We start from the raw sequence: 12,276 nt of genomic DNA, 5'->3' as shown, positions 1-12,276 counted from the left end.
GACTCATGGGATAAATTACAGACAGGAGCAACTGATTTCCACAGCCAGTGTACTCCATGGCTTTGCCAGGTGGAGCTCCCTATCACTCATGCACTAGGTTGGCCTGTTGAATATTAGTTATCCTGCCGTATTTCTTATGGCCCTTGACATCCTTCTACCATGTAGCTCTGGGAGAATAGAATACATAAGGTGTAATGGCGAGCACTTTTTCCCACTGAGCCCTGTCACTCACTAACCTTGACCTTCTGATCCTCTACGTCCTGAGTGCTGGGATTACAGGCAGGTTCTGCCATGTATACTTTATACAGTGATAGTGGTTGAGCTTGGGGCTCCAATACAGGTACTGTTAAAATGCCTTCACATATAATCCTTGACTCCGAGGGCCAATCCTATAATGTCACAAGCTGGGATTTGAGAGAATTCAGCAGGTGCTGCTGGTATTAAATAACTATCTCTGGGATATCGGTGTGGGATTGACAAGGGCTGGGAATGTAGCTAAGTGGCAGAGTACATGATGCATATGCACAGCTAAACCTTGGAATATTCACTTGGGAGGCAGAGGCAAGTGGATCTCTGTGAGTTCAAGGCTAGCCTGATCTATATAGTGAGACTCTGTCTCAAAACAAAAAACAAAACAAAACAAAAACAACAACAAACAACATTTTAAAAAACAATCGTGAACATATTTCTTCCCAGGGCTGAAAGATTGGAATGGGTGTGGTGTTGACTGTAAATAGAAAGTTAGAGAAGGGTCTTCAAGACTGCTATGGGGTAAACCCTTAAGACCTGTGTTTTATCCCCAGGACCCAAATGTGAAAGGCAATGTAGTTTATCTTTTCACTCACCCTCACTGAGTGGCGCGCATTCACCGACACACACACACACACACACACTCACACACACACACACACACACACTTTAGAGGCGAAAAAACAATAAGAGGAAGAGGGAAGCAGAGAGGAGGCCGAGGCAGACGGTCCACCCTGAACTTGGAGTAGCGACCCATTCAGCACCACGGAAAGCTCCCTGGCAGGCCCGGGAAAAGCCCCCCCAAAGCCTCTGGGTCCCGCCCGGAACGCGATAATCTTCCCACAGGCCCCACCCAGATTTAAAGCACCCTCATCCAGGTTTGTTTGGTTTGGTTCGGTTTGGTTTGGGACTCTCACAGAAATCTATCTGCCTCCCTCCGCCTCCTGAGTGCTGGGATTGAAGTTGTGTGCTACCACACCCAGATTAAAAAGATTCTCCAATAGGGACGCGGGATGGCCTGGTGGTGGGGAAGCCGACTTTATTGGGATGTTAGTGAAGAAACACGGGATGGTGAATTCCAGGGAACGACATACACTGGGACCCAGGTGGTTGTCACCTTAAAGGAGCAATAAATTAACATAAAATAAATTAAGGTGAGGTCCCTTGTAGGGTAGCAGCTAGGAATTTCGGGGTGGGGCGGGGTGGAATTTGGAACGGGGGGGGGGGTGGAAATAAGAATGAATTTGTCAAGATCTCCCTCCCCCACCGGAGGCTGGGAGTTGGGACTGAGGGCCAGGAAGAGGGGCAGTCTGGGCTCAGCTGAAGGCAGCTGGGGCGGGGGTCAGGGGCGTTCCTCCAGGAAGCGGTAGGTGGGGTTCTCGTAGCCATGCCGCTGAAGTTCCCGGAGTTGCTGTTCCTCCAGCGTCAGCATGGGGTCCACCTGCAACGGGGCCAGGGGAGGACTCAGTGCTTGGGGGCCGCGCTCAATGCTTACTCCGACCCGCACCACGATGTCTGCACCTCTCACCTCCACCACCCCATGGCTGATAGTCCCATAGGGTTTCTTCTTGCGCAGAAGCAGCAAGGATAGAACAATGAGGGAGCCCCCTCCGGCTCCCATGATCAGCAGACCCGACACAGCCTCCCGGGACACTCCAGTCCCAGCTGGTGCCTGTGGGGAGAGGAGTTGAGAGCCCACCGGGATCCAGTGCAGCTTTGGAGGCCATAGCCTGGACACTGACCTCTGACCTCTCCCCCCAGGCTCCGCCTCCTCTTACCAGTTCATCCCGCTGGATATCGGATGCGTGGAAGGGAAAACCCCTTGGGACAGACGCATTCACCTGGGGGAGCAGGAGATGTCACGGACCCTGTTTTACGGCCCCAAGTCCCAGGAGGGTACCTCTGCCCCCAACAACAATAACGTCACATCTGCAGCAAGGTTCCAGAACCTTCCCTCCCTCCAGGGTCCAGACCCTCATATTCTTGGGAGCCCGAGGTCACGCTTACCTTTTGCTCATACTGCTCCAGTGGGGATGGCTTCTCTTTCCCAGAAGAGGAAGCGTCTTGATCTGTGGACCCTACCCAACCAAATCACATCTCACTTTTGAGGGTCTGGGCACCCCCAGAGGGCTCAGAAAGGGCACTGGATTCCCTTCACGACTTAGGGGTCAGTGGGATGTAGCATCTGGGGTGTCTGCTGTGTGACACTTACCTTTTGGGAGGGTCACTGGGGTATCTGCTGGCAGGAGGGGGCAAGAAGACAGGGGACCAGTCAAGAGAGGGGGCCACGGAAGAATAAAGGCCCCTCCTCCCCCAGGACCAAGAACCCTACAAAGGCCTCACCCCCAGATAGCCTTCATTATTCCTTCCTGACACCCCCAGACCTTGGAGAATTAGAAAGAAGGTTGCATGCTGGGTATGGTGGTGCCTACTTCTGCAACCTTAGCACTTGCAAAGCTAGGACAGCCTAGGCTAAATAGTGAGTTCTAGGTCAGCCTGAGCTAGAGAGTGAGATCCTGTATCAACAATCTGCCGAGTTGGGCCTCATGGCACATGCCTGTATTCTGAGCTACCAGGGACGCTGAAGCGGTAGGATCAAAAAAAGTTCAAGGCCTGCCCAGGCAACTAGGAATACATATACATATATTCTATCTGCATGTACACCTTTACACCAGAAGAGGGCATCCGATCCCACTATAGGTGGCTGTGAGCCGCCATGTGGTTGCTGGGACTTAAACTCAGAACCTCTGCAAGTGCAGCCAGTGCTCTTAATCTCTCTAGCTCCTAGGCGGTCTTAAAAAAAAGGGGGGGGGGGCTAGGGCTAGGGCTAGTGCTGAGTGGAAGAGCTCTTGTAGCATGCACAAAGCCCTGGCCCCTCAACAGTTCCTTCCTTCAGGCCAAGGACTCCAGCATTGAAGGAAACGAGGCTTGGCTCTCAAAGGCGGGCATTCTGCATTCAGCTCACTCACCGTCCTTGGGTTCCGGAGGCTGAAGCCCACCCTTGTCGTCGCTGCTGCTCCCTGGCACAGAGGCCTCCAGTTCACTGGGACCCAAGTGTTCAGAGTGGAGAAGCTCCTCTGAGGGAACATGCAGAAAGGTGGCTAAGGTGAGTGCACAAACAACACAACAGTGGTGGGATGCAGGGCACCCTAGAATGGGTGGGAGCTTAGAGAGAGGGCTCCAGGCCACCAGCCCCAAGTGTGCCCTGCAGGGTGGGTTGCTGGGCTTGAATTGGCAATAGCTCCACCTCTTTAAAGACCAGGAGGCTTTGAGCTAGACACAGTAAACTGAGGGCTGTGCGGGGCAACGCTCTCTGGTACGCTCACTCTTGTGTAGGCTCAGCCCCCTCTGTTAAATCTGGATTTGATTGCTCTGACAATAGAATATGGGCTCAACAATCCAAGGGTGTAGCTCAGTGGTGAACATGCCCAGTATATAAAAGGCCCTGGGTTCTACCCCTGGTACTGTCCAATTATTTATTTAGTTAGTTAGTTTCCTGTTGAAACAGGCTTTCTTAGGACGATTACTCCAAGTTCAAGGCTAAGCTGGTCTTCACAGGGAGTTTCAGCCCAGTTAGTGCTATAGAGTAAGACCCTGTCTCAAAAAACAATGACAAAAGTCAAACTGTACAATTGACTAGTAGCCTTCCCACCAAAAGAACCAAAGAGCGGAGTCCAGACCAGAGGAAAATGATTCAAAGTAAGTGCAAAGAAAAATGGCTCTTAGGTAGGACTTCCAAATTCCAGGGTGATTCAAATGAGGAATGAGGGGCTGAGGGTTGGGGGTCAAAGATTGCCCCCCAGGGGACTGAAATTCAGGACAAAAGTAAAGGGCACTCACGGATCTGGGGCCGCAGCTCCTGAGCCAGGTGAGGGTTCTGGTCGAGCAGCCCCAGGCTCTGATTCATGCGTTCTTCAATCACTTGAAGGTGGGTTTGTACCTGTGGGGAGCAAGTGGGGAGGATGAGGCAGGAGGTGCAGGCTGGAGAAGAGCAGGGAAGGAAGAGATGTGTATAAGACCCGAAGTGCAAGGCTCGGAAAAGGGGTGGCCCCAGGAAAAGCAGGGTACTGGATGCAAGATGAGGGTAGGATTCAAAACATGTGGGATAGAGCTGGGTGCGGGGGCGCATGCCTTTAACAGCAGCCCTTGGGAGGCAAAGGTGGGTCTCTGTGGGTTTGAGGCCGTGGAGAGCTCCAGGCCACACAGGGGGGCTATAGAGAGGGAAGGGGAGGAGGGGGGAGAGAGAGGGGGTACGGGACAGATGGAGGATGTAGACATGGGTCAGAGGGACAAAGCAGGGCTGGAGGATCAGATGTGTAGGGGAAACAGAAATTGGTACAGATAATGGCTCCAGGGCAAGACTTGAACATTCAAGAACACAGAAGAGAGTATCTGCGGACCAGAAGAGAATGTGCAAGAAGCCAGAATTAGAATCGTAGCGAATAAAGCAGGGCTTCTAGGGGAAACGGTGGGGCAAGGGAGGAAGGCTGAAGCACAAACTCCAGGCTCAAGGAAAAGAATTCTGGGAAAGGAAGCAAAAACCAAAGGATAGGAAGCAGGAATCCAAGAGACAGGAAGTAGGATTCCAAAGGACAGGAAGTAGGAATCCCACGGGCAAGAAGGGAGTCAAAAGCACAGTATAAGGGGGGGGGGGAGGGTGGTGCTCCAGCATCAAGAAGATGGTATTCAAGGAATAGTGATGAAGGATGAAGGGACTGGAAAGGGTTGAGGATACAAAAGGGAGGTTCCAGGCATAGTGAGGGGTTCTAAATTGGAAGTGAGGGTCAAGAGGAGAACCTGGGGCCTGGAGAGACAGCTCTGCAGTTACGAGCACTGGCTGCTCTTCTAGAGGACTCAGGTTTATTTCCTACCACCTACATGGTGGCTCACAACTGTGTATAACTCCAGTTCCAGGAAACTCAACATCCCCTTCTGGCCTCCCCAGAAACCAGATACAAATGCGGTGAACAGACATACATGCAAGCTTTATAAATCATAAATAATGTATCAGCACAATTCTCCTTTTTTGTTTAATACAAAAAGAAGACTACAACTAACATAAGAAAATATATACGATATATACAAGCAACAAGTTCATCAACAATGTCCAGTCCATTTGCATTTGACAATTTCAGAGAGAATACTCCATTATCTGTTCTGTCTTGGTGAGTCCAACGTCTTGTGCCTAATTTATTTTCTATTCTAATTTGCATTATCAAATTATCTTTTAATGTCTCTCAACATTTTACACTTTACACCTCTTTAGTGAGTTTCCTTTCTGAGTCTGGTAAACAACGAAAACTGTAACTATCTAGTCTTCAACTCCCTCAGAGACCCAAGAAGGAAATAATATTCACTGAGTAAGCAGGAAGCACTAGCAAGTGACTTCCAAAACATGTGAGAAACGACAAAAACATCTGGCTGCCTGGACATACGCTCATAACGTTTTGTTTGTTTTTTGATACAGGGTTTCTCTATGTAGTTCTAGCTGTCTGGGAACTCGCTCTGTAAACCAGGCTGGCCTCGAACTCACAAAGATCCACCTGCCTCTGCTTCCTGAGTGCTGGGATTAAAGGCGTGCGCCATCAAGCCTGCCTTACATCAGTTTTTAGAGAGGGAGAAGTCTGGGCTAGCAGGGCATCTGGGGACCGGAAGCACACATGTACCTGAAAGCGCATTTGCTGGGCCTTCTCAGGGTCCACAGCGGCCACGTGCTGGTAGTGCCTCAGGGTGTGCCTCTGCTCCTTCTGCTCTGCCCGCAGGTAGCGCCTCAGGGCCGTCAGAACCCGCTCGGCCTGTGGGAGGGACCAAGGCTGCCTAGGCTGATCCCACCTCTTCCCCTCGGCCGTTTGCCCCACCCCTACCTGGGGTGGATCGCCCTGTAATGCAGCCAGGAAGCCCTCCAGGGCGGCTCGCCGCTGGTCATTGATGAGCGCGATGACTCTGCTGGCGTGGGTCTCCACCAGGCGTTGCCGCTCACCAGACACTTGTTCCTCCAGGGTCTGCAGAATGGACTGGAAGTGCTAGTGAGGGGTAAAAATGCAGGACGGGGGAGAGGGGGAGAGAGAGGGAGAGACTGTGAGCAGGGCCAGCAGGGTGGGCTTCCGTGGCTCTCCTTCCTGGTAGAGCCAATCTGGGGTGGGAGGCTGAGCGGAGGAGGTGGGCTGCAGGGTCAAGTAGAGTTGGGGCGGGGCCAGGTTTGAGGGTGTAGGCTGTAAGATTAGGTGGGAGCAATCTGAAAACAGAACTGGTCAATTGAAAGTATAAGGGAAACTTTGGGCGACCCGGAAGCAAAAGACAGGTTGAGCTTGCACAACGCTGACGGGGGTGGGGGGGTGAGGGGGTGAGGCCCAGGACTGGAGGCTAATCTAGAGGGTTCTACATGGGTAGGGCTGCACAAAGACAGCGGCAGGGTTTGTTAGACAGGAACCAAGGCGGGGGGGGGGGGGGGGGAGGGGAGGGACTGGCTGCTACTCCAGGAGGTTCCACTTGAGAGCCAGGTCCAAAGCCAGCCCGCTGGGGGCAATGCTTGCTCAGCGGTCTGGGCTCCAAGCCCAGCAAAGGCAAATGTAGGGGCGGGGCCGGGAGGGGCCAAGGTGAGTGTCAAGAGGTTGAAATGGATGGGGTGGCCCCAGAGGTGGACAGAGGCATGGGTGAGACTCAGTGGAGGGCGTCCTACCTCGTTCAGAGCCTGCCTGTCCGCTTTTGGTAGGTTCTTTGACTGGTTGTCAGCCATGGCCCACTCACGCATCACCTAGGAGTGTGTAGGGGGGTTCAGGATCCCAAGAGCTACACAGGGAGCCCCCCTCCCATACCCAGGGTTCAAGAGGATGAAGATCACTTAGAGCCACTGGACTTTGGATTCCCGAGAAGGAGTAGCCAGAGGATTTTTTTTTTTTTTTTTGAGACAGGTTCTCATGTAGCCCAGGCTGGGTTTGAAACTCCTTCAGCATTTGAGGCTGACCTTGGACTTCTCATACTCTTGCCTCAGCCTCTCAAGGGTCAAGAGTAATGCACGTGCAAGTATGCCCAACCAACTCCCAGGGAATTTTAAATGGACTGTGCCACAGATCAGAGTGTCTATAGCATCCGGTGGCACTTCAATGATCAGTGTCATCTTAGAGGGTGGTGTTGAGGGCTCAGATAGAGAGACGCATGGGTGCTCTTTAAAGGTAGTGTTAATGAAGAATTCCCCATGCCTTTAATCTCAGCGCTGGGGAGGCAGAGGCAGCCAGGTCTCTGTGAGTTTGAGGTCTGCCTGGTCTGTAGAGTGAGTTCCAGTCCCTGTACTTATGGGGTCATGTGGTGATGTCAGGTCTCTTGGTATAGTCACCTCATTAATCTGGCGCATCCTACGTTCCTCCAGGTCCATCTTGGCCCTCAAGAAACCCTCATGCTCGCTGATTTCCCCAGGCATGCCAAAGTAAACATCCACACCATCAGTGGGCCTTGGGGTGGGAGTGACTGCAAGACAAAATCGATCAGGCAGTCGGGTCAGTTTTCCTCCCCGAAAAGTACATTTCCCAGGGTGCACCAGAGACCAGCCTGCATCCACTTTAGACACAGTTGGTGCCTGGCACCATGATCCCAGGCCTGACCTGCATTGCCAAAATGACCCCAAGGGCCCATGGAGTGACCCCTCCCCTTCCAATCACCCCATTGCAGGCCTTCACCCTCTTCTTCCTACCTCACTGTACCCGAAGCCACCGACGTCACTTCCATATCCCCAGATGTTTCCCTCCCACCAGGTCACTCCTGGAAGCACCCCCAAACTCCCCCAAATCGCCCTAACCACACAGCCTTACCCTTGCTGATCATGACAGGAGTGTGGGAGCTGGGGGGTGGGACGCTTTTCTCCTCCTCCTCCTCCTCCTCAGCCTGAGGGGGCTCCACGAAGTAATCGTCCACTGGCTGGGGGAAAGACTCCACCTCTTCCTCATCCTCTCCTCCCTCTGCTGTGGCCCCCAGGGGCCAGGACCGGGTAGAGGGGTCACTGAAGGAGCAGAAGACTCAGGCGGTAAGATCTCCATATAGACTCCCAGGCTTCCATGCCCTGCCTCAGGAGCTCTGGGGAGGGTGGGTCACTCACCCAACTGCCATCCGGGAGGGGTCGGGAGTTGCTGGAGGGGGGCAGCATACATACTCCACACCTCGAAACCGATCAGAGCCACAGGGCAAAAGCATGCCGGAGCCATGCAGGATGAGACCCTGGGAGCTGCAGGCCTGCAGGAAGACAAGGCCAGGGTGACCTGGTTGGAGGGTGTGGACAGGGAGCCTGGATGCTGGGTTCCAGGGCAAGGGCTGAGGGATGGAGTGCCTACATCCCAGTTGGAACTCTGGGGTTCTGGAAGGGAGCGCCCCGATCTACGTCCTGGGGTTAGGAGACAGGTGGAGCCTGGTCCTCACCTCCTGCGCCTCCTGATGCCTCCTGCTTGAGCTCTCACACTGGTCCATACGCTCCTGGTGCAAGAACCGACAGCCTTCAGGCACCAGCAGGGCTTCACTGACGAATTCACCAGCTGGGGGGATGGGAGACACCAGAATCATAATAACCCCGCCCCGTCCTCCTCAGAGGTGTTGCTGCCCATCACCCCGACTTCTCACAACCTCATCTCCGAGAGGTCCCACTTCACCTCCGTTCCCATCCCCCCCCCCAACAGGTGACTCACGCAGGCAATGGAAGGGCACAACCTCATGGTGGGGGTGGGCACATCGGCCGCTTCGGGTGCCCCCACACCAGCGCTCCATTGGGATGGCCTGTGCGGCCTGCTCCACGCGTGCTACGTGTAGCTCTGGGTACATCTGTGGGAACCCGGAAGTGGAGATCAGCCTACTGGCTACCCCAGTACAGGGGATTGAAGGCAGGGCCTCATGGACGCCAAAGCAAACACTCTATCACTGAACTGCTTGCCCAGCCCTCTTCTTACTGTTTCGTTTGAAAACGGTCTTCCTAAACTGGCCTTGAACGTCCTGTAGCCTAAGCAGGCCTTCAGTTCGCGAGCCTTCTACCTTAGCCTCTCCAACAGCTTGGCCATTCCCTTTTCAAGTTGCTAGTATTCATAAGAACATCCCCGGGCCTTCCTCTCTTGTCATGGCACTCACGGGTAACTAAGCCTCCGGTGCGGTGCCCACCCTCACCATGCTCAGGGGTCTTGGTGGAAGTCCCCAGGCCTGTTCATGAAGCTCCCCTTCTCAAGCCCATTTCCAGGGCAACCCTGCCCTTCAATCATGTTTCTTTCTTAAAACATCTCGCCGTCTCTCTCGTGCCCTGCCTTTTTCTGTTTAGCTTCTAAGTAACTCTTCTCTTTGTATTGGCCCCGCCTATTTATCTCCCGCCCCCTCCTAGGAACCCACTGTCTTTGGGTTCCCGCATCTTGTTGGTTTAAAGGTCTTTTTATCTAAGCCCAGCCTCTCGTCTGGCCACGCCCACTTACACTCCCACTTTTTCTAAAAAGCTCCACGGATTCCTAAACCCTGCCACTCTTCAGGCGATCTTGATTAGTCGACGTTTTTGCAGTTTGTCCCCCCCCCAATATCTCAAAATAGGTTCCACGCGAGCCCCGCCTCGCTTCCTCGCTGGCCACAGACCCCGAACTTCCCCAGGCTTTCCAGACCTCACCTCCCAGGACTCAAGTCTAGCTCCCTCAAGGGCGACCCCGCCCCAGCCTGGACCCACTGACCACTGACCACGCCTCTGCCCGAGGGTCCCGCCCACCTGTCTGCAGTACTCCAGCACTCGCTGCGGGTCCAGGAGACAGCGTCGAGATCGCTGTGGGTCTGGTTCCCAGCGGCCGGTGCGCAGGTCCCGGTGAAGGGTTAGACGCCCACATAGTCCAGCCACTTGGGCTGACCCCGGAGCCTGGGAGTGGAGGCAGATGGGGAGGTGAGGGACCGGGGGACGCTGGCATCGGGGTTATCTGGTCCCTTGCTCCCTAAAGCCCAGATGGACACCTGCCCCTAGCATCAGATCCTTCTAAGCTCTCCTGGGTGCAGGGACCGTTCCCCGGGAAACAGATCCCGTGGGGCGGGAGCGCCCAGCTCTCCCGTTGCTATGGTGAACCCAGATCCCACCCCCACCCCCGTTTCTCGCGGCCTTGTTGCTGAGAAGGCAGGCTCCGCCCCCGCCCCAGCGTCTTGGCTCAGGAGCCCGAAGGGGTTAAACTTGAATCGTGGGGGGGGGTTCCAGGCGTTCTGGCCCCTCCTCCCCCCATCTCCAGTTCGGGCTCCCATTGAGGGGGTGCAAAGACGAAAGGGCCTGGCTTCCCAGAAGGCCTGCACATCAGGCCTGTAAGGACTAGGGAGCTAAATCCGGATTGAGTAGTGGGTGGAGGCCTGACTCCTGGACGTTTTGAGGGGGGCGGGGGGGAGCTCATGTGGGTCCAGAGGATACGAGGGGTCTGGGTTCTTAGATCCAAGCTCCTGCTGCCTGGTGGGTTCTACGTTCATGTGGGCAGGGCTTGGGGCTTTGTCGCCTAGGACTGGGCTGGATTTCTAGGACCAGGGGCTCTTGGAAAGACAGGTCCGACGATGCGGGTGGGAGGGGGCAGGGGAGTCAGACGATGGAGGAGCCCAAGAAAACCTAGAGTTCGGAGCGCAAGGGGCAGGCCACCTGGCTAAAAGGACCGCGTTTTCTGCGGTGGCCGTGCGGCGTCCAGGTCCAGAGGCCCGGTCCCGCCCCTTCCCCCATCCCCCTGAACCCGGCCGGGCCTCACCTCGGCCGCGCTGGGACTCCCACCGGCCAGGCTCCCGACGGCGAGCTGCGCGCGCAGAAGCAGCAGCGACAGTGGCAGCAACAGCGGCAGCGGCGGCGGGCCCCGGCGGCGGCCCTGGCCGCGAGCGGCGGGGCTGGCGGGCCCCATGTTCGGGCCTCGCGCCCTCAAGTCCCCTGAGCTCCCGCCTGGCCCAGCCCGGCCCCAGCGGTGACAGGAGCTCCCAGCGCCACCGCCACCGCCGCCGCCTCCTCCTCCCGCCGCCCCCGGGCTGCGCCGGCGCCGCCAGCCCCGCCCCGCCCCGCGCCGGCCCCGCCTTCCCGGCCAGGACAATAGCGTGGCGGCTCTGCGCACTGAGAGGCTCGGGAACCCCGGGAGGGAGCGTGCGCCAAGCCCCAGCCCCTCGAGATTCCAGGTGTCACACCCCACGTTAAGGCCCAGTCACCGGGCTCAGACCTTGGGCTCAACCGTTTTGGACTGTGAGCTCTCTCTTGGAGCTTTCACCCTTAGCCTTCTCTTCTGACAAACCCAGACGCCCACTATCAGCTTTGTCCTCCGAGGATGCCAGAATCCATGGGATGGGGAGTGGGGTGCGGAACCTCTGCATACATTCCTCTCTTGGGGTCCCAGGAATACAGACCTCCAACATCTCCCCAGACAAAAACATACAAGTGGAGTGTGAAACGCCGGTAATCCCTGCACTTGAGAGGTGGGGGCATGAAAAGAGTTTGGGGCTAGCTTGTCTGCCTGAGACCCAGTTTCAAAAGATAAAACAGTAAATTAGGCCTGCCTGGTCCCCTCTAGGCCTCTTATGTCTCAGGACCAGAGACCAAGTCCGCAGCCCTTTCATCCCCGGACCTAGGAATTCAGTCCTCCTGACCTGGTTGCCAGGTGTCTGGACCTTCAAATTCCCCATCCAAAAATCTTTTTAAAGATGACTCGGTCAGATGCTGGGCACTGTCACCTTCAAAGACCCAGCACCTTAGGACCAGGGTGTGGAGCTGCACCCCCTCCCAACTCAAGTCTTCTCCCTAAAGGTCTCTCAAGTGAGTATAGACTATTCTCTTTCCCTGGCCAACCGAGGCAGCCCGGCTCTGTGTGGACTTCTAGGTGTGTCTTGTGGGAACCTGCCCACCTTTGCCTGACATTTTGTTTTCAACCGTGTGTGTCGGTGTGGGTGTGGGTAAGGTATTATTAAAGGAGCCTAAAGTGAGACAGTGATGTACACCTATAATTCCAAGGGTGCTGAGGCTAAACTCTGTTCAAAGAAGATTCAGTGGCTAAAAACACTGGCTGCTCTTCTAGAAGACCTGGGTTC

General features: G+C 55.2%; 1 protein-coding gene across 1 annotated transcript; it reads right to left on the bottom strand.

Annotated features, from left to right (window-relative positions):
* Positions 1-1,271: 1,271 nt before the first annotated feature.
* On the bottom strand, positions 1,272-11,239 carry Aplp1 (amyloid beta precursor like protein 1). The gene is made up of 17 exons (XM_051207195.1): positions 10,962-11,239; positions 9,965-10,108; positions 8,919-9,051; positions 8,656-8,768; positions 8,339-8,472; positions 8,055-8,242; positions 7,583-7,713; positions 6,929-7,003; positions 6,114-6,272; positions 5,916-6,044; positions 4,090-4,189; positions 3,219-3,326; positions 2,462-2,485; positions 2,257-2,327; positions 2,028-2,090; positions 1,778-1,921; positions 1,272-1,690 (listed from the first exon to the last, which is right to left on the bottom strand). Exons 1-17 carry the CDS (start codon positions 11,106-11,108, stop codon positions 1,592-1,594), a joined length of 1,962 nt encoding a protein of 653 aa, XP_051063152.1. The 5' UTR covers positions 11,109-11,239; the 3' UTR covers positions 1,272-1,591.
* Between the last annotated feature and the right edge of the window lie 1,037 nt (positions 11,240-12,276).

This window comes from Phodopus roborovskii, unplaced genomic scaffold, assembly GCF_943737965.1.
Source record: "Phodopus roborovskii unplaced genomic scaffold, PHOROB, whole genome shotgun sequence".
Taxonomy (NCBI): domain Eukaryota; kingdom Metazoa; phylum Chordata; class Mammalia; order Rodentia; family Cricetidae; genus Phodopus; species Phodopus roborovskii.
Note: the sequence above shows the minus strand (reverse complement) of the source record. Positions and strands in the feature narration are given on the sequence as shown.

Bases quoted from the DNA above. Each gene is read 5' to 3' on its own strand.
- Aplp1 (XM_051207195.1), bottom strand. From the start codon at position 11,108: ATGGGGCCCGCCAGCCCCGCCGCTCGCGGCCAGGGCCGCCGCCGGGGC. The intron at 7,714-8,054 runs GTAAGGCTGTGT...TTTGTCTTGCAG, and splicing joins TCCTGTCATGATCAGCAAGG to TCACTCCCACCCCAAGGCCC. The intron at 6,273-6,928 runs GTAGGACGCCCT...ACCCCTCACTAG, and splicing joins ACAGGCAGGCTCTGAACGAG to CACTTCCAGTCCATTCTGCA.